Here is a 20723-nt window from a genome sequence, read left to right on the forward strand (position 1 = left end):
AAGGACTGGAATGAAGACCTGTAGTGAATTGCAATTAAAATAACCATTATGTTAGTTAGTGTTCAGTTAACTTCTGAAAATGTGAACACATCTCATGGTACACAGATATTAGTTCACTTTTATAGCTTAACTGCTACTAATGTGTAGAACACATGCTGTAGCCTGAGTGACTCTCTGGTTGGAACGAAGGGAAGGCAATTTCCGATTCTTTTTTGTTGTTTTAGTACTTATGATCCCTTGAGAGACAAAGGGATTTGAATTTTTGAAGTATTATTGGAAGAACCTGGTATGTGAAGAACTGTTTAGATATTTTAAGTACTTCTTAAGAGCTCACCTAATGTAGTTAAGGAATATAAGTCCTACTAAAAGTGAGATTGTGCAGTAGGGTGTGAATATCTAAGTAGAAGAAGAAAAAGAAAAGAAAAACCATTTACAAATACAAATCCACTCAGTGGCAATGGGATGGCTTTGGCAGCCCCACCTGTGCAACGCAGCAATGAAAGATGTAAGACTCTGTGATGGAGGAGAGTTCCAAGATCTGACACCTTTGAAAGAAGAACAATTAACTAAAGCACAAGTAGGCACTTGAATGGAAGCCAAAAGAGCAGTCTGCCTGTCTGAAGATAGAGGTAGCTATGTGTTTCTGTGTGACGTTTCAAGTGTGAAGTATGTGCTCCCAGCTAAAGAGGCAGATGTAGTTTGGAAACGAGCACTTAGCAGTCAACTCATGATGATTCAGAAATGAAGAATGTGAACTGCTTGTCTGTGGCTGGGAAAACAGGATACCTTGCTGCCTCCCATACAGAGTGACAGGAGATGAAAGCAAAGGAAATCCAGTGTCAGGATGGAGAAGTTCATGTACGTTATTGTCCACACTTGGGAACCACTGAGTGATAAGATATATATATAAATATATAAGCTCCCAGCAAAGGGGAGCTCTTCTGATCACTTCATTGCTGAAGCCTATGCAGATGATGTTTTATTAAGCGCTGTGTCAAGTGTGGAAGGAAAAGACTGATACTGGAGGCCAGGGTGTGCTCCGTTGAGCTCTTCTGTGAGCTGCTTGTTACACAGCTTTCTAAACTTGATACAAGCCATTTTCCACCTACCCAGCAAAGACAATAACAGGCTCAGAGTTTAGGAGGGGTTATTAGGCAGCTGTCTTGGCACTCTGAATGCTTACTGTTCCAGCATGGGAGAGTGGCACTGAACATATTCATGGTGTTAGACAGGGATTTCTTGGCAGATATGGCATCTTTCCAAGGAATTACTTTTGAAATTACTGGGGCTATAGTGCAAACAGAAATGCACCTTTTACTTTCATTCATGCTAGGTTTTCAAATAAGTTTATCAGATAATGAGTTAGAAGAACACCTAATGGCTTGAAAATTCCCCTAGAATACTGATACTGTTGTTTGCTCTATGGAAGCGGAGGGCAGGGTATGTTGTCGCATGTATTGCAGGAGCAGTAAGGTTACCTGATTAAAAAAGGAAGACATGCAGGAAAGGCATGAGAGACTGGACCAGAGGTATAAAATTAACTGTCTGATTATTACTAAATGCAGCTGTGAGGCTGTGGCTTATGAATAACTTTAACTTGTGCTCCATTTTCCAAGTGAATTCAAATGCTTGTGACCCTCACGGCTAATTCTGGGTAGCCTTCATGTGCCTCCCCTATGGCAACCTCTGTTCCTTCTTGTAGCCATCTCCTGAGTCTTCGGTAATGGAAGAGTTCTGCCCAGGAATAAGAGTAGCTTGGTGTGGGTAAACAGATTCCTGTAAGTGTGTGAATACGTCTATATGAGGCGTTTGCTGCTGAGCAAACATCTGTGGAAATTCGAAGTGCACTAGTTGACATGTTGAACTTCTTTTTGGATGACAAGTGTGATTTTGCTATTACGCTGTGCCCATGTCACTGAGAACTGCACTTCAGTAATGCAGTTTAAGGCCTGTATGGAAATCTGGGAGCATGGTATGGAGAAGGTGGTTTCAGAAGGCATTTGGGAGTTTTCTCTGGCCCTGTCAGATTAATGGTTCATAGGGTATGAATAAGTGAGTGCCAGTGTGTGGAGTTCATACAAAATCTCATTTGGCTGGTGCAAATTTAGTGTGAATGTTCTTTTTGGGGTGCAAAGGGCCTTTTTGCTGCTAATTTTAATTTTCTTTCAGTGCAAATGGGAAAGGCACCATAGCTGGCAAAGCAAAAATGTCTGACTCTATATAAGACTATAGGAAGAGTGTTTTATTTTACAGTATTTCTTCTTTAGACAAGCCATAGGAAAGTGTGAAGTAAGTCCCCAAGTGTCGTGGTTTAAACCCAACCACAAACCTCGTTTGCTCACTTCCCCCCTTCTTGCCCTCCCCCTGCCCCTGGAGGGACGGAGAGGAGAATCGAAAAGAATGCAACTCCCACAGGTTGAGATAAGAACAGTTCAGTAACTAAGGCATAACACAAATCACTGCTGCTACCACCAGTAATAATAATGATAAGGGAAATAACAAGAGGAAAGAATACAACACCTCAACACCAGCCGACCAATAACTCGCCCCGTTCCCCCCAGCCGAGCACCGACCCATACCTCCTCCAACCCTGCAGTCCCAACCCTTCCGGGTAACGCCCCGTTACATCCTGGGCCTGATGTGCCCAGGTATGGAATACCTCTTTGGTCAGTTTGGGTCAGGTGTCCTGTCTCTGCTTGCTCCTGGCCTCCCCTCCTCCCTGGCAGAGCATGAGGCTCAGAAAGTCCTTGGCCAGACCAAACATTTGAGCAGCAACGAAAAACATCAGCGTTATCAGCACTGTTCCCAGGCCGAAAAAAATGAAAATATAGCACTGCACTATCTACTAAGAAGGAGAAAAATGACTGCTACTGCTGAACCCAGGACACCAAGCCAAAATGGAGAGATCTCCTTAAAGAGAGTAAGCTTTAAAATTGAATCACTTAGTGTTGTCCAAGAGGGAAGCACTTTCAACCTTGCGATGGAAAGTATCTCGAGGAGGCACATTAGAGGAGACTGCAACTGGGATAGTAGCAAAAGCGAGTGCTTGGAAGGAAGCTGAAAGCAGGGGTAGGATGATGGAGTAGCAGAAAATGTGTGGGGCTGGAAGCAGGTTTTACAGAGTTGAGCTGGTGATTTTGCTTGTTAATCACAAGTACTAGTTTTCAAAATTACCTCCCCCCACCCCCCATTTAGAGTACTTTTATTATAAAGCAACAGTCGTGATAATAAGTAACTTTGCTATGTGGAGTTACTAAATATGTGAATGAGGGTGATGTATATTTATGGAAATCCATAAAGCCTGTGGTGACCTAATGAAGTATGTCAGATAAGTGTATACAGAGAAGAAGGGTAGCATGGAAGTCCCTCTCTATTCCCCATTACTGAGTTCCATTTCTTCTTTCATCTCAAATGAAAGAAACCAAAATTAGCTCATAGTAGCTACTTGAAAACTTAGTGTCTTTTATGCGCAGTTAGATAAAAAGGGGATAACTGCACAACTACCTGGAAAAAACAGAACTGATTTGCTTATGAAAATGTTTTCTGAAGACATCATGCAAATATAAGCCTTCTGTGGAGTTCTAAGTTTTCACTACGTATTCCCTCTTTAAGCCGGTGCTGGGAAGTTACCAACATTGATGTTTTCAATTAAAATGAAATACACTGTTTGTTTCCAAAATGTAGTTGCCCCAGTATGTGCTCTGAAAGTGCTCTAGATCCTCTTGTCCTGAGTTATTGCAGGTACAAGAGGAATTACAGTAGCCTGAATGAAAGGTATTTCTAGGTGCTCCATTGTGCAGTCTTATAGAAAAGCTAGCTGGTTCTATGGAGGTAAACTTTAGCATTGTTGTTTGAAATAAAAAGAGAGTAAAGGGTGAATTTTTAGTGGTTCATAACATTTAAGTGTAATAGTATTCTAAATAATTGAGAATCAATTTTTCTGAATCCTGGTTTTATAGAAGTAATGTGCAACTGAAAGACAAAGAAATGGTACAGGTGGGAGGAAGCAGAATGACCAGTCCCCCTCCAAAAGGGATTAAACTTGAACAGTGTGATTAATACTTTCTTACAGGCACGATGAGTATTCAATTTCTTACTTTTTTAATAATGCATAAGGCAGTTGGAGACCCTGAGAGACAGATCACAGCAGTTCTTATAAATCAGTTATGTTACAGGTGGCCATTTCTCAAAGGAGGTTATAAAAATGGTGTTGCATTCTTCTAATTTACTGATACCTCTACTTTGATAGAGTTTTCATAGATTTCACAGCAAAAAATCCTTTTTTACCTTAGTTAGGAGCAGCCTTAGATGACTCAAACTGAAGAATGACAAGAAGTAAAAAAATAATTATAGTGTAGCTACCAAGGGGTAAGAAGGGAATTGCGTAGCTTGGGAATTACAAGGAAGGTGCCTGGTTTTAGGACTCCTGTAAGAGTGAAAAGGAACATTTTAAAGAAAACTTCAGGTCATTCTGGAACATGAATGTAATCCAGAAGGAAAAGATTAGTACACAACTTTGGGATAGACCAAAAAAACCCAAAGCTAAATCTATGGCTGATTATTAAAAAAAAAAAAAAGAAAAAAAAGGAAAAATGCCCCTAAATAGTGTGACAGAAAGTGAGTAATTGGGGAAAAGTAGCTGAGGACTTACCAAAAACATATTGTATACTTATTATTTGCTTTATAGCTTTCTAAAACTGAATATGTTGAGAAACAGGAAAGAGTCACATATAGCCCTCTAGGTGGAAGTTGCTGTGACAAGGATCCTTAAAAACACAAAGCATACTTTCAGTGGAAAACAGAGAACTCTTTGCAAGGCACAGGGGAGGTCTGGGAAGAAAATACATGGAGTTGCAATAATGCCAAGGTGGATATAGGACTAGAAGGAAATTGAAGTGCTTGTGGCAAAATCAGACTTAAAATCCCACCGACAAGATGAAGACATTAGCTAACTGGATTTAATGCAGAGAAAATCAGTGGAATAATTGAGGCTGGAAGGAGTGATTTGGGAAGGTAGAGTGTTAATAAATTACAGTAATAAACTTAGCAGGGAAAACTAATAAAAGGGTGAAGGGTTGTGTTCCGTAATTAGAGGGTAAATGCACAGAAGCATGTTCAGAAGTAGGAGCAACAGATAAATGTTTAAGTTGAATGTCAGGAAAATGTCCCTTGTATTATTCCAAACAGGTTTGGTCTCCCAGAAGTGGTCGGGATGGTCTAAGAGTTGGGCTTGATTTGTCTGAGCTCTTCTTGTGTTTGTTTTAGCAGACTGAGCTCTATTGTTGGGATTCTGGCACCACCATGAGGTTTGTCTTCTGCAGAGGCAAGCCTTGTTCTGGCTGACAGGAGATAAATACAAGCAGTGGAAATACAAGGATGTATAAAGAAGAAATATCAGAGGATATCCTGTGCTGGTCAGGGGAAGGAAAAGAAAATCAACTGTTTCTCCAAAAACTGCTACTTATTGGGCTTTTTCTCCTTTCTAAAATTTCTGTGGAAATGTGTGTATTAGTCTGGAAATTTGAGGCATTTGTAGTTAATTTTGTGCTCAGATTTGATTAGTAGTTATTTTGCAGTATGTAGAAACTTTCTGGTTAGGGGCTGTTTGGTAACACATGAGCACAAGATGTTTCAGGCAACTCTATATTGCTCCACAGAGCCAACACAGAGAGGATGTTACTTTGCTCAGGACCTGCCAAATAATTTTGGATTCCAAGGTATAAACCTCCTCTCTTCTACCCACTATGTGTATGTATATCTTCATAGTAGGCCTGTTTGCCTCACTGGGTTAGTGCCATTGAACCCTTCTCTGCCCAAAACACTGTTTTGTAACAGTGTACAAAAGGATGCACTAATCCGGTGATGGCATTAGTATAAACTGGACAGCTGATGCTGTCTTCTGGGGGCTCGTTTCTGGCTTAACATGTTTCAGAGGGTTTCTGGTTAAGTAAAAAGAGATGATTAAAGCAGTAATTCTTTTGCTTTTGTATTTGACCAAAGGTGATGGGAGCAGGATCTGTGCTGCTGGTGTTTTCTTCACTCATGGTTATGTAGATTAAATGAAGGCTCTGGTTGTTGCCTGGGATAACCTTCTCTATGCTGATGGTGGTGATCAGGGACTTTAGTCTATTGCTTTTGCATGTCTGTGTCTGCTGTTTCCTGTGGAAGAGATCAGGTTTCTTGCATCTGTAGGATCATTTCCCACAGTTTTCCCATTGCCGCATGTTGTGCACTGCACACTGTGCTCCAGTGTTCACCAAATAAACACTGCAACAAGTTATGGGGAGAGGTGTTTTGCAGCTACAGTGGAAGCTTATTGACTCTTCTGCTGCCATTTTATTAACTATATATGATTTAAAATAAATTTCCTGTATCATGGGAAGGAATTGGGGTTGTTCTGCTCTAAGGAGAGAGTTAGCAGGTTGGAAAGGAGCCTCCAGAGGCATAGCATGGGTCTGGAATTTGAATATGTTTAAAGTAGGATTATGGATGTTGGAGCAGGTGTTGTGGTTCTGTTTTGTTCAGGCTGTGTATGAATTTGTGCATGGAATTGTGAGATCCTATGGGAGGGCTGAGTAACCTCTGTCACTGGGGACGTAGGAGGAAGTTCTTACAATATTTGGGATAAATCACTGCTTGCAGACATATGTTTATGCAAATTATGTCTGATACCGTAGTGGCTGAGAAATTCCTGAAATCAGAAATTACAGGGGGAAAGAAAAAACCCTCCCAAGACTTTAAATCTGCAGACCAGGTTTCTAGAGCTTCCCATGTTTCCAACCACCATTTCCTTGCTTTGTGTTCCACTACTAATGAAAACAGGGCAACTTATAAATCAGAATGGTTGAAATACCATGTAGTGCCTTTAGCTTGTAACTCTTTTCTTTCCTTCCCCATATTACAATAGGAGCATGGAAAAACTCAATAGAAGAGTGGACAGCAGAAGATTGGAATGAAGATGTAAGTTTACCATGTTGGATAGACCAGTCGATTATTTACCCTTAGAGTTTCTGTGTTATCTTCAGAAACTAAGTGTTCAAAGTAGTACTTAGCTGTATGCAACTATTTAAAGTACATAGAATCATAGACTCACAGAATGCTTTGGGTTGGCAAGAACCTTAAGATCATGTAGTTCCAACCCCCCTGCCGTGGTTCTTTCTTTCCTAAATGCAACCTATGTATTTCACAAATGAGTGTGTATGACCATACACTCCACAGTACACTTTATCTTATTCTGCTGACTGAATTTTATATTTCCAATTGCTCAGCATTAATTGTGAGTATAACCTGACACCAAATTAGATTTCTGCAGTTACCTTAGGATGATTATTATTAATTCAAGTAGAGAACTTAGCCATACATATAGTTAGACAAGATTGTTTTTTAACAAAATTGAATCAAGGGAGTTTTTTTTTAATGGGTGGGCAGTACATAGGTAATAAAATTTTAACTTTTATCCCAAATTAAGTATTTGTGAATTAAGAGTTCTCCACTGTTCGGTGCTGATGGCTGTAAACCACGTTTCCGCCTACTATCATGTAAGGATTTAAAGCCGTTATTATCACAGGACTTTTAATTACTCAAGTGCTGAGGCTTCCTATCAACTTTAGACTCCTCATTTGATGCTTTTTGTTTGAAATCTGCTTAATGACTTCTCTTAGTCCAACTTCATGTTCATAATATTAAAAAAAGGATCTAGCAGTATGCTGAAGTTAGCACTTAATTGCTTCATTCCTGTTGTTTCATTATGATGTGTTGTTTAAAGTACTACAACAATTTCTGCGCTCATTCTTTATCAGGTAAGATATGTCTTAATTTCTTCTAAACATTTGCCATTTGTAATCATCACATGTGAAAATTGCATTTGTTATTTTAAAATTTCAGTTATTGTATTAAGCAGTTCAGAAAACAAATGAGGTAATAAGAAATATGGAAGGGAAAACTTAGGTTTTAAGAAGTCTTTCATATTTTATAGGAATATCCATTATTTCAAGTTTATTTTCAGAAGAATAAGTTTATACTGAAAATAATTTTGCCTCCTATGTAGGGTGGCATAGAAACGTGGAATCATAGAATTGTTTAGGTTGGAAAAGACCTATAAATCGAGTCCAGTCATTAACCCAGACCTGCCAAATCCACTAAGCCATGTTCTCGAATGCCACATTTGCACATCTTTACCTCCAGGGATGACGACTCTGCGACTTCCCTGGGCAGTCTTTTTAATGCTTGACAACCCTCCCTGTGAAGAAATTTTTCCTAGCATCCAGTCTAAACCTCCCCTGGAACAGCTTGAGGCCATTTCCTCTTGACCTATTGCTTGTTACTTGGGAAAAGTGATGGACTCCCAACTCCTTCTCTAGAGATAGCTGTAGAGGGTGACAAAGCATGTCAGTGTTATAGCTAGAAATATGTGAATGTGTCATATAACAGATATGAAAATTCTGTCCTTATCTAATGAAAGGGCTGTGTTTTAACTCCCCTTCAAATAAACCTGATGATGGTCTTTTAAGTAAATTACAAGTTAATTGTAAAGACAAAGTATGTCTTTGTAAGAGAATTGATCTACATCTTTTCTTCTAAAAATAATTACATGCTATCACAAAGCAGAATAAGTGGATTTAAATCCACCCTGCAAATTTCGGCAAATCTTTTGCAAGAGGGCCCGTATCGAGCATGGGTGTTTCTAGGAGATATGTAAAGGAGTCCAGTCCCAGGCCAGATGCTTTCCTAGCATCTTTATCAATGATTTGGAAATAAAAGTAAAATTACTGCTGAATTAAATGTGTGGCAAATCCAAAAATTATTGGAATGGCAGTCATAAGTAAGCCAGTCATGCAGAGAGATCTGGAACTTTGCTAGACTTTACCTGTTCAAATGGAAAATGCTTTAATATAGCCAAGTGCCCATTTATTTCATAGGAATAAAGGCACACCTCCAGGACAAGGGGCTGCTCTCTGAAAAGCAGCAACTGAAAAAGTTTCAGAATTGTAGTGGATGATGAAAAAGGAACAGCTCAGCATGACCTCCTAAAGGGCTGATAGTGTGGCAGAAAAGTGCTATTGTAGTGGGGGTTTTTTGCCTGTAGGTACTCTTACTGTCTCATAATCATTCTTGATTTATGTTTGTGTGTGTGGACTCTCCTGGATGTGATTCTGAAGTACTGCATCCAGTTACTCATTGCTTTACAAAACAAAACTTGTGGAAACAGCTGAATATTATTTGCTTATAGAAGAGGTACTTGAGAGTTTTAGTTTACTGAATCTGAAAAGGTTGTTTTATTGGCATATAATGGGCTCTGGTTTTAATCTAGCAAAGGCATAATATAAACCTGTGGCTGGAACATGGAGCTGTGCATTTAAATGTATAATAAACAATTCTAGCAGCATGACTAATGGTTAAAACAACAGAAGATGCTGATGTGTTTTGCTGATAAAGACCAGCTGTTTTTCTGACATAATTTTGATTAAATGTGTTGTTTTCTAGTCAGGTGCAAGTTGGGAGCGGATGAGTGAAATTTAGTGATCTGGGCAGGGTTAGATTTTTGTGATCTAATAGTCCTTAGTATTAATATATAATAATAAATATATAATCTTAACATATAATATTAATATATTAATATATTAATATATAATATTAATATATAATAATAAATATATAATGCTAATAGTATTACTAGTGAGTACTGAGCAAGTGTTGTAAGTTGTCAGCATGCTGTTAAGAGTGGAGGCTAGCTGTAGTGAAAATAGGAGGTTGTATTTTGTTAAAGGAATATTCAGGGCATGGACAATGAAGGATCAAAGAAATGTCAAGGTAGTGTAGGTGGCTTTGGGTTTTCCTGCTGAAATTGTGGTCATGTGCTCCTGGCTAAAGAAAATAAAGTTTAACTACAGAAGCTACCAGAAGAGGAGAAATAGAATACATACACATTGCTGGAAAGTGGATGAAGGCAAACATTTTCTGTACAATGTTGATAATGTTACTTTTTATTTGAAACAACAGCAACACTTAGGAAAAAAGAAAAAGAAAAAAGCAAACTACACAACCCCCCCACCCCCCCATTTATTTTACTGGGTGTATTTCCTTTACCAGGAAGCAACATGAGAACTTGTTTTATTTTTCTTTAACTTCAGTACATCTTATCAAAGCAGTAATAAGGTTTTGTTATTTCTGATTTGCTTGTGTTTTTATGAGGCTGCTAGAGTATAGTTTCCTGTTCTCACCTGTCAACTGGCCTTGGGAGCTGGTGGCTACTTGTTAAATATATTGTCTGTGTGGTAACTGGATCTTTATCATGAGGTAAAGAGCTGAAAAGCACCAACTTCATGGAGGGAATATGAACCCCTTGTGAAGCTGATGTTTGCAAATAGTTCACAACTGTTCATTCAATTCTGGTAAATGCCAGAGCCTCAGTAAAAGACTTGCAAATGTAGTATACAATGAGTGTAAATAGCTTTGTTAAGAGTTGATAATGCTATTAAGAAATACTAAATTTATCTGCGTGATAAAGCTTTCTAGTCACTGCTGCACATAGTACAATGTTTTGACAAATGGCATGGTCCCAGCAGAATTCTGCATTAGGTGCTTGGTTAGAGCTTATGGCTATGAGCTTGCCACAGGGTATAGTGTAAACTTCAGTATAGCCAGAGATGTGTGTTTTGCATGCTGGTTCACTTAAAGAGAGCATTTCCTCTCTGACACATCAAGCATGCTTTTGTGTTGTCACAAACACCCTTGGGCTCCTCGATTTGCTAAGTTTTCAGGATTCATGCGTTTTGGCCACATTTAGTCTTATCTTGCATTATGTGAGAGAAAGAAACTGTTGACATTACGATGAATTTAATATTTAACGAGCAGATTGCAGACCATGGGCTGCTGCTCATGCCATTAACTGACCTTCTTGTGCCATACAAGGCAGGAGTTTCATAGCACTACAGAAAGTACAGTACACGTTTTAAAACAAGTACAGTGGGGTGAGGGCTGAACAATAGAGAAAGCCTTCTTAATTGGAAATATGGTTGAGCTGAATATTCTTTCTTTGTTTTAGTCAGTACACAGAGTTGTGGACTGGCAACATTATACACAGTACAGAGTTGTGTTCCAGAAAGATGGGATTAAAGTATGTTGCATGGGCAGCAGAGGAAGGGAAGGAAATGGGGGAAGGAACTGTGGTGGTCGTCATTTTTTCATGACACAATGTATTGAACATAAGTGGGTGCTAGTAGAGTACATGAAACATTTGAACTTTGCTCCTAGTCTGCCGTTCTGCATCCTGCTAAGTCAACAGTGTTTCACAGGAGAATCCCAGTCAGATGGCTGTGTTCAGGGATATAGGTGCTTTCAGTAGAGCTGCCCATGGGATGGCAGATGAAGTTGACTCATGTCAGTAACGTCCTTTAAACAGGGATGCTAGCAATGTATGTGATTAAAAATGAATTACTTCCTGGAAGACCTGTATTCAAATGCAACATTCTAAAGGGATTCTTCATGAGAGTTTGAATAGGTCAGTCTTCAGTGTAAATACAAAGCTACACTGAAGTAGTTAAGGGTGATTTTGTGCAAATTTAATTTAAAATATAACCATTATGCGTGCATATCTTCATCTGGTTAAACCTAACCTGCGCTCATTTAAGACCTATTCTGGTTTGCAAATATTCCTGTCAATAGAAATTAATTAGCCCTCTGAAGTTGTAGCTGTTTTCTTTTTTAAAAAAATAGTAGATAAAGGTGTTAAAATAAACAGCAAATGAACACCTTACAAACTAACATCACCCCTTTCTCCCCCAAAACTCCAACCAACCAGTTTCCCCTCCCCAGCTACCTGTGCAAGTACCTAGTACAGCATGGTGAAAGCAGTGGTTTCCTGCTGTATGGGCTGATTGGTTATACCAGTATAAGCAATCGCTGGTTTTGAACTCACAGCTGCAGAGCAGACATGAGTTTATAATGTTACTGCCACCCCTAGCAGAAATGCTGAGAAAGAACCATGAATGCTGTTTCACTATACATATCTGTGGGCAAATCTGCCTCCTCTGGCGATGGCAGCTAAAATGTAAAACATGGAGATACATGGAAGAAATGAGAGCTGTGCAATATGTTAGGCTTCTGCAATGAGATTTATCACAGCTGTTCTATGGAGTCCTAAATCACACCTGCACAAGTACCTGCACAGAGTATCTTTACAGTGGTGATACACTAGCTGTCATGTTAATTACTTTCTGCTGGTGTATTTTTCAGTTAGTTGCTCAGACTGATGTCGGTGCATTGGTATGCCCTTGTATGTGTTCAGTAGACCAAATTTCCTAGCACTTCAGTTAAATTGGTACTCGATTCTGTGGAGAAGGCTTTGCTGAAGTTTGGCTACTTGGTTTTTTAAGCAGAGCTGCAGCATAACTGGTTGTAATGGTAGTTTGACTTTACTTTTATCTTGAAAGTGCATGATCAAGATGGAATTTCTGCAGGTGTCACAGAAGTGAGGCATGAGAATGTATGTTATTAAAATACCTTTCCTCCTCCCCTCTATCTTTTTCAGCTTTCTGAAACGAAAGTGTTCACTGCTTCTTCTGTTCCAGTTGAGAATCATGTGACGCCTGGGCAGAGGTAAGCTCCTTTTCCATGTTTTCCGTATACCTTAAAAACTATTTGCTTGGTGAACCATTGTTAGCTTTCACATATAAAATGTTGTATAAAACACAGGGCAGCCCTGGCCAGAGATTGGTCAAACTTATTTTGAAATTGTGAAATTGTTGGGTTTGTGGTTTCCTGTGTTACTGAATATGGAATTGGAGCCAAACTTAGCAAATCCATAAGCATAATTCTGAGAAGGCCCTTTCTTCTGCACAAAGAGTGCTTACAGGCAGGAACAGAAGTAGATGTGAAGAAAAAGTTTTCTGCTTTCAGCTGAAAAGGAAGCACTGCCTTTGCTGTCCAGAAAGTGGAAAGCCTGCCCCTGTAGATGAAAAAGGTGTTTAGAACATAGTGCTTTAACAAATGTGTTAACAGGAAAGCTTTTGTTGGCAAGAAGATGAATTTCCTGATAAGCATCACAATTACCTGCTTTAACTGATGATACAGAACTCAGATAGGGAACCAGAAATACGGCAGTTGCTGTCTTTGCCGTTGTCTTCACCAAATGCTGGGCAAATGATGCTGTGGAATCAGTTGCCTGCATTAGCCTCAGGTCCCAGGAGAGAGGGTTAAAGCTGTGCGATGAAGACTTCAGTAGCTGGATAGCATAAGATCTAAAAATTAGATGGCCTGATGGTCTCAAACATCCTGGTGCAGATGTATTGCTGTCCTCCAAACTGCAGCAAAATTTTTCTTATATACATGGAATGTGATCTGGAGGCAGCAGGGTGTCAATTGGTCTACAGTTTATAATCCTTTGTTTTAAAAGGTGATATGTTCAGATATTCATTGTTCTGATGTACACTCTTTCAGTGGATATCCCTCAAATTATGTTAGAAAGTATTTTAGTTCATCAACTCAAATTCTGGTGTATTTTGTTTGTGTATTTTTTGCTTGCTTAAGGTATTTTTGTTTTGATTTGGTTTTCTCTTTACTTGACGTAAGAAAGTTTTTTTTTATTAGGTTAAATAAAGGTTTTATTATTGCCTGAATGCTTTGCTTTTCCTGGGATAAACCTGTGATAAACCTGTAGTAGGGGTTAGTAAGCAAAGCTAAATATAAAAAAAAATTCATGTTTCTATCCTGCTCAGGTGTGTGTGTGGTAGGGTAATTTTGGAAATGTGCCCACTGTCTGAGAAACTTAGCTTGTATTTCTGCTGGTCTTGTGACTTCCGTGTCATTACATATTCACTCAGTCACTGCATATGTGACTTTATTCTTTAATGTCTTCATACCCACCCTGTACATAGGTGGGACTTTAATCCCTTGCTCTTTTTCAAGTTGGACTTGCAGGCAGGATCCACTTGATCAGAATGTGTCTTTCATGACTTGTCTCCAGTTACTTGGTTATATTGATCATACAGGTTGTGTGATACATGGTGTTATAAATTCAATAACGTTTCAAAAGAATGAAAAGATAATTTATATTCTAACTTTACTGGAGGATTTTCAGCTAGCAGAATATCACTTTGTGGTAAATTATTCTACATTATACCTCTTTTTGTATGGCAGGCAAGCAATATTTGGAAAGGCTGTTAATCAGTAATAATTCTGTTGCTAAAGTAGGGTAGCTTTAGTATTGTTAGTGTTTTCTTCCATTTCAGCACAGCATAGTCATAAAGTTTATTCCAGCCAAACCTTTCTTTTTCTTACAGCATTGATTTGATAACACTGCTTCAAAAGCCTGTGACCTCTTCTACACAAGATATAGAAGGAAACTCATTTGAGACTCCACAGCAGCAGACCTTTGGCCAAGCCCTGGTCTTCACAAATTCTCAGCACAGCACCCAGATGGCATCAGGAACTGGCAGCTCCAGTGCTGTAAACTCTTACTCTCCTCAAACTCTGGTAAAATTATCTTGCATTTTCTTATGGAATTAGGAATTTTATTCCTTCAATTCGCACACACAGAGAAAGTTTACTTTTATTTCTGATTTTGCTAGGTGATTCTTTCTCAGTTTACATGAAGCACTTGTATTAATTTTTGAGGAGAGCAGAAGTGTTTAGATGCTGATTTAGAATGAAGTAGTTTGTTTATGGTGAAGAGTTCTAAGCCAGAAAACTATGTACTATTTCCAAGCACGTATCTGACAGCCTTTTGTGTAAACCTGCCTATCTCCCGAGTCAATTGTGAGGGCTTGAAACTGGGCACTTACATTTATTCTCTGAAAATCAGTTCACCTGTTAGATGTATGGATCCAAGGGAATCAGTATTGTTGTGATCACAGTAGTGGAAGTTGTATTGATGATAATCAGAGAAGATCTGCCCATACGCTAAAACTGCTGGATTTTGTATTTGTCATTTGTTAGTGGTCGAGGCCTTTAGTTCTAGGTTTTAGTTGCTGCCAAATAGCAGCTGTAGGCATTGACCCTATGATTATGTTAAAATCATTTATCAAAAACTTAAAGCTCCACTCCTTCCCTTCTTCATTTTTGTCTTTCGGCAGTCTGCAGTTCTTTGTTCTGGCTTTGGAGAGCTCGGATCCTCTAAATTGGCAAACTCTACTGGGTCGCAAATCTTAGACCAGTTGAAATCTCCGGGATTGGGTCAGTTTACCTCTCAACAAAACAATAGTAGCTCTACTGCCACTACCACGACTGCCACATCATCCTGGGATTTAAAACCGCCCATTAGTCAGTCCTCAGTCCTTAATCAGTTTGGTAAGTGCTTTGATACAGTGCTCCTGCTCTCTCTGTCTGTCTTTCTCTCTGCCTTTCCCTTCTTTCCCTCCTTAAGATTTCTTAATGCCAGTAACAGTTTAAAATGGGCTTCATGAAAGGCTTTTTAAAAAAAATGTAATCCTGGTAATGCAGTTGTAAGAGTTACATTTACTTGCTGGTAATAAACATTGCAAGTGTATCAGAAACAAGTTTTGGTAGGCTTGTTATCTATCCATAAATGTCATTGCATCTTTAGAAGTTGCTGAGCCTTTGTGTAAGGACATCTTTGATTTAATGTGCTTGAATATTTAATTGGAACTTTGGTGTCACTTTGTTTCTCAGCAAATAGTGGAAAATACTTATTTTGATTGTGCCTGTGCTGCGTCTAGCTGAGTATAAGGTTGTACCATATTCTGTCTTTTTCTTCCCCACATTTTATTCTTCTAGCCATGACCTGAATTTTGAATGCATACTGTATAATTTCTTCATAATGTGCATCACATCTGTGTTCTTTCCTTAGTGTGCTGAGAATGATGCAGGTTACCCATTTAGTCTATTCATAATTGTATGGATTTTTGAGTAAAATTAGTAGAAACAGTGAAAATGACAGAAACTAGGTTTTTGCTGTGTTGTTCCCAGCAGTATCCTTACTGTGAAGAACGATAGCTCTTGTACCTATCTCATGTGTTACGTGTATATGTTTCCAGGTAGATAAGCAGCAAATTTGGTAGCAGTTTTAATCTTTGGCATGCAGCAATTTAATGTTTATGTACATTGAAAGTTGCTTTCTAATGCACTTTACCAACTGAATAAAAAAAAACCCCTATACATTGCAAATACTGTAGATCTCTTATGGCTGTTAAGCAGTGCTCTGATCCCTTGCATGGCTTTCAGTGTCTGTAAAATATGAAGAGGGAAGACTTGGAGCAAAACTGTCAGTGTGCAGCGACTCTTGGCTTTCAGACAGATTGAGATGGTAGACGACTTCCTATTTGTGTTGAAACCCTTCTTTTTTGTAGCGGCAGGAAATCCTAACTCATAATACTTCTAAGTTGCAACTCCGGACCAATTGGAAGTAATCACATATTATTGGCACAGCTAACTACATTGAAACTTGCAGCTTTTGATTAAAATAATCCGTAAGAGTTTTTGAGGGCTTATGTGTGATAATATTATGTGACTGTGTACATACATTTATTTTCATATTTTTAGGAAAGCTAAATGCTTGCCTACAGCTGTTTGCTCAAAGTAGAGAATATAAATGTTTGTCTTACTATTGTAGTGGTAGTGTACAATGTGAAACTCATGATGTTCGAGAGAGACTTGCACATGCTATAAAATTATAGCTGTTGAGTATTTCAAGTCACCCATATTAGTTCATGTGGAGCCGAAGCACAAAGAGTAAAGTTTAATGCTTTAATTTTGATATTTCTTTTTCCCAAAACTGATCAGACTTTAAATCCCAGCCTGAACCATCTCCTGTTCTGAGCCAGCTCACCCAGCGACAGCAACAACAAACACAGGCAGTTCCTGTTCCTCCTCCTGGGCTGGAGTCCTCCTCCTCCCAGATAAAACTCCAAGAGCCATCACCTGTAAACACCTCTACAGCTGTTAGCAAAATCTTACAGCTTCCTACTCTCTCCATGGATAACCAGGCAGTTACTACCCATCAAACACACCAGAAACAGATAAAACCACCAAAACGGAGGATGACTCCAGCCTCCAAGGTAGGTAACTGCATTGTGGCTTGCCCTTAGTAAATGTGAAAACGTAGGAAGGCTGAAAGTTTATGTTGGGAACAGTGTGGCAGCGGGGCCAGGGCAGTGATCATCCCCCTGTACTGGGCATTGGTGACGCTGTACCTCGAATCCTGTTGTTTAGTACTGGGTCCCTCACTGCATGAGAGACACTGAGCTGCTGAAGCAGGTCTAGAGAAGGGCAGAGGGAGTGTCTGGAGCACAAGTGTGATGGAGAACAGCTGAGGGCCCTGGGGGTGGGGTTTAGTCTGGAGAAGAGAAGGCTCATGGAGGACCTTATCAGTCTGTACAACTGCCTGACAGGAGGTTGTAGTGAGGTGGGAGTCATTCTCTTCTCCCAGGTAATGAGTGATAGGACAAGAGGTAACGGCCTCAAGATGTGCCAGGAGAGGTTTAGATTGGATATTAGGAAAAATTTCTTTACTGAAAAGGTTGTCAAGCGCAGCAGCAGGCTTCCCAGGGAAGTGGTGGTCACCATCCCTGAAGATAATTAAATGTATAGATTTGGTGCTTAGGGACATGGTTTAGTGGTGGCCTTGGCAGTGTTTAGTTAATGGTTGGACTCAATGATCTTAAAGGTCTTTTCCAGCCACAATTCCATGGTTCTGTTCTATATAGAAGTTGCAAAGGAGAAGAAGAGCAAAGCCGATGGTATATTTTTTGTTCATAAAGTAAAAAAATTCCATGCGGTGTAGTTTCTAGGTCCAAAATGTTATCTTTTCCAAGTACGTATCTGATTGCTCTATGTGGAAAAGGACTGTTGCTGAGTGATTCTGGTTAATTTAGTAGCCACAAGGTGAGCGTTGGCTAAAGGGGGGTGGACAGCTATGGCACTTTGATATTGTACAGTAGTGTGGCTCCAGATCAGGGCACAGAATCAGTGAATTAATTTCAGGTTATAAGAATTTAGTTAGTTTATGTGATATAAACTGGGGTGTCATTGCAGATCTAGTTAGCAGCAAAGGCAGATGCAGTACTGAAGAAGCCTGTAGTTAAGGGAGGAGAGGGTGTTGGTTACTGGTATTTCTAATATAGATAGTTCATGCAAAGGAATTATGTTGGCTTTTTTCCCCCCCCCCACCTCTGTTAAGATTCCTGCCTCTGCAGTTGAGATGCCTGGATCAGCGGATGTGACAGGGTTAAATGTCCAGTTTGGAGCTTTGGAGTTTGGATCAGAGCCTGCGCTCCCAGAGTTTGGATCAACTTCAAGCAGTGAGAATAACAGCCAGGCAACCAACAATAGCTTGTATTCAAAATCTTTAAAGTATGTGTGAGTTCCTCTCCTGCATTCTTACAGGTCTTCTTTAGGGAGTCATGTTTGTGCCAGAAGTAATCAAGGCACACTTACCATGTAATGGGAGAGGGCAGTATGATGGTTTGAAAGGCTGTTTCCTATGGATGATGTCCTAAAAGAAGAAATTTCTTTTTGAATGACAAATCAAAGTCTCCCTGGATGTGGTCAGTGTGAAGCTGGGGAGGACACGAATGTAAATAATGTTATAATAAGCTGCCCTTTATAGAATTACTTTCTCAATTTTAATTGTCTTGATTTTCAAATTTGTTTGAGGATTTGTTCCTTACAACCCCTTTCTGCTTCTGATCCAAGAGACATGACCCTTTTACCAAATATGTGTGTTAATAGATTGATGAGAAAAGAAGCCAGGCTTTCAGTATGTTGAAGCTATTACTGAAATGCTAAAATAGCCAATGGTAAATGTCAGCGTACTAGTAACCCATTTGTTTCTTCCTTATTAATTCAAAAATTTGCTTCATTAAAAAGCTTCATGAAGCTAATTCAGTAATACTAGTAAAAATTAACTTTTACATTAATATCTAGTTTTATAAATTATTTAATCTGTTTAGAAAGTAAAATACTCCTGCATTTTTTAGAGGATTGTTTCCTCTTTGCATAGTTCATTCTTTCAGATGTTAGAATTCTATTACAAAGGAGACTGGGTCTACCAGACTTTATGGATATACTTGTTTTAGAAAGAGAGATTATAGTCATTGATTTATCCTTTGAGAAGGTGGAAATAACATTTCTGAAAAGTGCTTGTGTGTAACATCTTGTTTTGGTTAGGCTGGCTGAAGGAAGATGAATGGTACTGAGTGCAGCTGATGGTTTTGAAGCAATGACTAGTGGGGATGAAACCAAATTTTTTTTTCATTATTAGATTTTTCTAGTGCAAGTTGCACAGATTTGACTACATGTGTATGGTAGCTGTAGGTAACTGTACAGGAGCTGATATTTTCATGAAGGTGTTTAAGATGTCATTTACCAAGATGATAAATAATTTTTACTTTTTCCAGTGATCCTTTGAATACCTCTTTGCCAATATCCAATACAGTACAGGAGTCCACCTACACAACCTCTGCCATCACCTCTTCAAGTCTGACCTGCTCATCCCAGAGCACTACCCCAGTAACAACTTCCTCCTATGACCAGACTTCTGTGCATAGTAGGATAGCGTACCAAAGCTCCATGGCTCCGTCTGAATCAACCCCTGTTGCAGTTACGGTGAGTGAATTTCAAAAATAAGACCCTGAAAAGGATTTTCTTATCTCTTGGACTTGTGTTATCCTGCTGTGTTAATACTTCTAGCCAAACCGAGTGGTATTTTTTTATTCCCAAGCCCATTTGGATTTGTTTTTGCTTTTCCTGTTGTATAACCATTTTTGGCCATACTGTATTTGGGATATAAGAACCCCTGATCTTATGGGTTTTGACATCTTAAATTACTGTTTGACCTTTTTTTCTTACTAACACTTAACATTCTACTTGAGTTTGGTTCCTTCAAGCTTAGCTTTTCTTTTTTTTTTTTTTTTTTTTTTTTAAAGGAACTATCTCTGTGTGTAAATATTTGCCATGGTATTTTCCCATGAATTGACAGTTTTTGTCCAAAGGTATATTATTTATTAGATTGATATGGCATCTAGCCATATAAAATCCCAAACTGTTTGTGGCCCCTCCAGTGTTACTCTTCCGTAGGGTTTGAACACCAGTGGGAATTAGTTTCATGTTGTATTTCAAAAAGCATAGGGAAGGTCTAACCTATGACAGAGAGGATCTCTCCTGGGGGATTCAAAAGCACCTACTATCTTTGTATATGGAATATAGGTTTGTTTTAAGAGAATTTATTTAATGTTTAAGGAACTTGTCAGAGTTTGTAAGTTTATTTACTTCTGGCCTTTGTTATGTAATGGCTCAGTCACACTTGTCTTCTGCACTAGCTCGTATGTACTGGTGAGGATCAAGCATAGACTATCCACTTCTGTACTCCAGCGTTACCCAAAAACCAACTGGTGCTTCTCAAGTCTTATCTTTCAATGGAAAAAAATTGGCGTCTCTGTGTAACTTGGATAGTTAAAATTGTGAGTTGCATTAGATCAAAAGCACAACCATTTCCTATATGTTAATGCAATTCTTTCTTTCATATCGGTGTGAACCTGAAGTTTATGTTCTATACAGTACATGGGAAGGTCTCCTGCTGATGGGTGTAGTATGGGCAGTGTATGGGATTCTGTGTGTTCAGGGCACCTTGCACTTCAGACAACTATTATGTGGTTTTGTTGAAGGCAGTATAAAATATAATTTTCTGCCTTTTTTTGTCTTTCAATTTAGAATGAATATAGAAATTTGCATGAAGCATGTTGGATGTGTGATTCAGTCTGAAAATTTAG

At 39.0% G+C, this 20723-nt stretch overlaps 1 protein-coding gene across 1 annotated transcript in view; it reads left to right on the forward strand.

Annotated features, from left to right (window-relative positions):
* The window catches only part of UBAP2 (ubiquitin associated protein 2), a 102017-nt gene that overhangs the window by 24546 nt on the left and 56748 nt on the right, over positions 1-20723 (forward strand). The window contains exons 8-14 of the mRNA XM_065664048.1: positions 6908-6960; positions 12530-12597; positions 14280-14472; positions 15072-15285; positions 16738-17012; positions 18134-18306; positions 19353-19560. Of these exons, the coding sequence (XP_065520120.1) occupies positions 6908-6960; positions 12530-12597; positions 14280-14472; positions 15072-15285; positions 16738-17012; positions 18134-18306; positions 19353-19560 (1184 nt within the window). The remainder of the gene's footprint in view (positions 1-6907; positions 6961-12529; positions 12598-14279; positions 14473-15071; positions 15286-16737; positions 17013-18133; positions 18307-19352; positions 19561-20723) is intronic.

This window comes from Lathamus discolor, chromosome Z (assembly GCF_037157495.1).
Source record: "Lathamus discolor isolate bLatDis1 chromosome Z, bLatDis1.hap1, whole genome shotgun sequence".
NCBI lineage: Eukaryota > Metazoa > Chordata > Aves > Psittaciformes > Psittacidae > Lathamus > Lathamus discolor.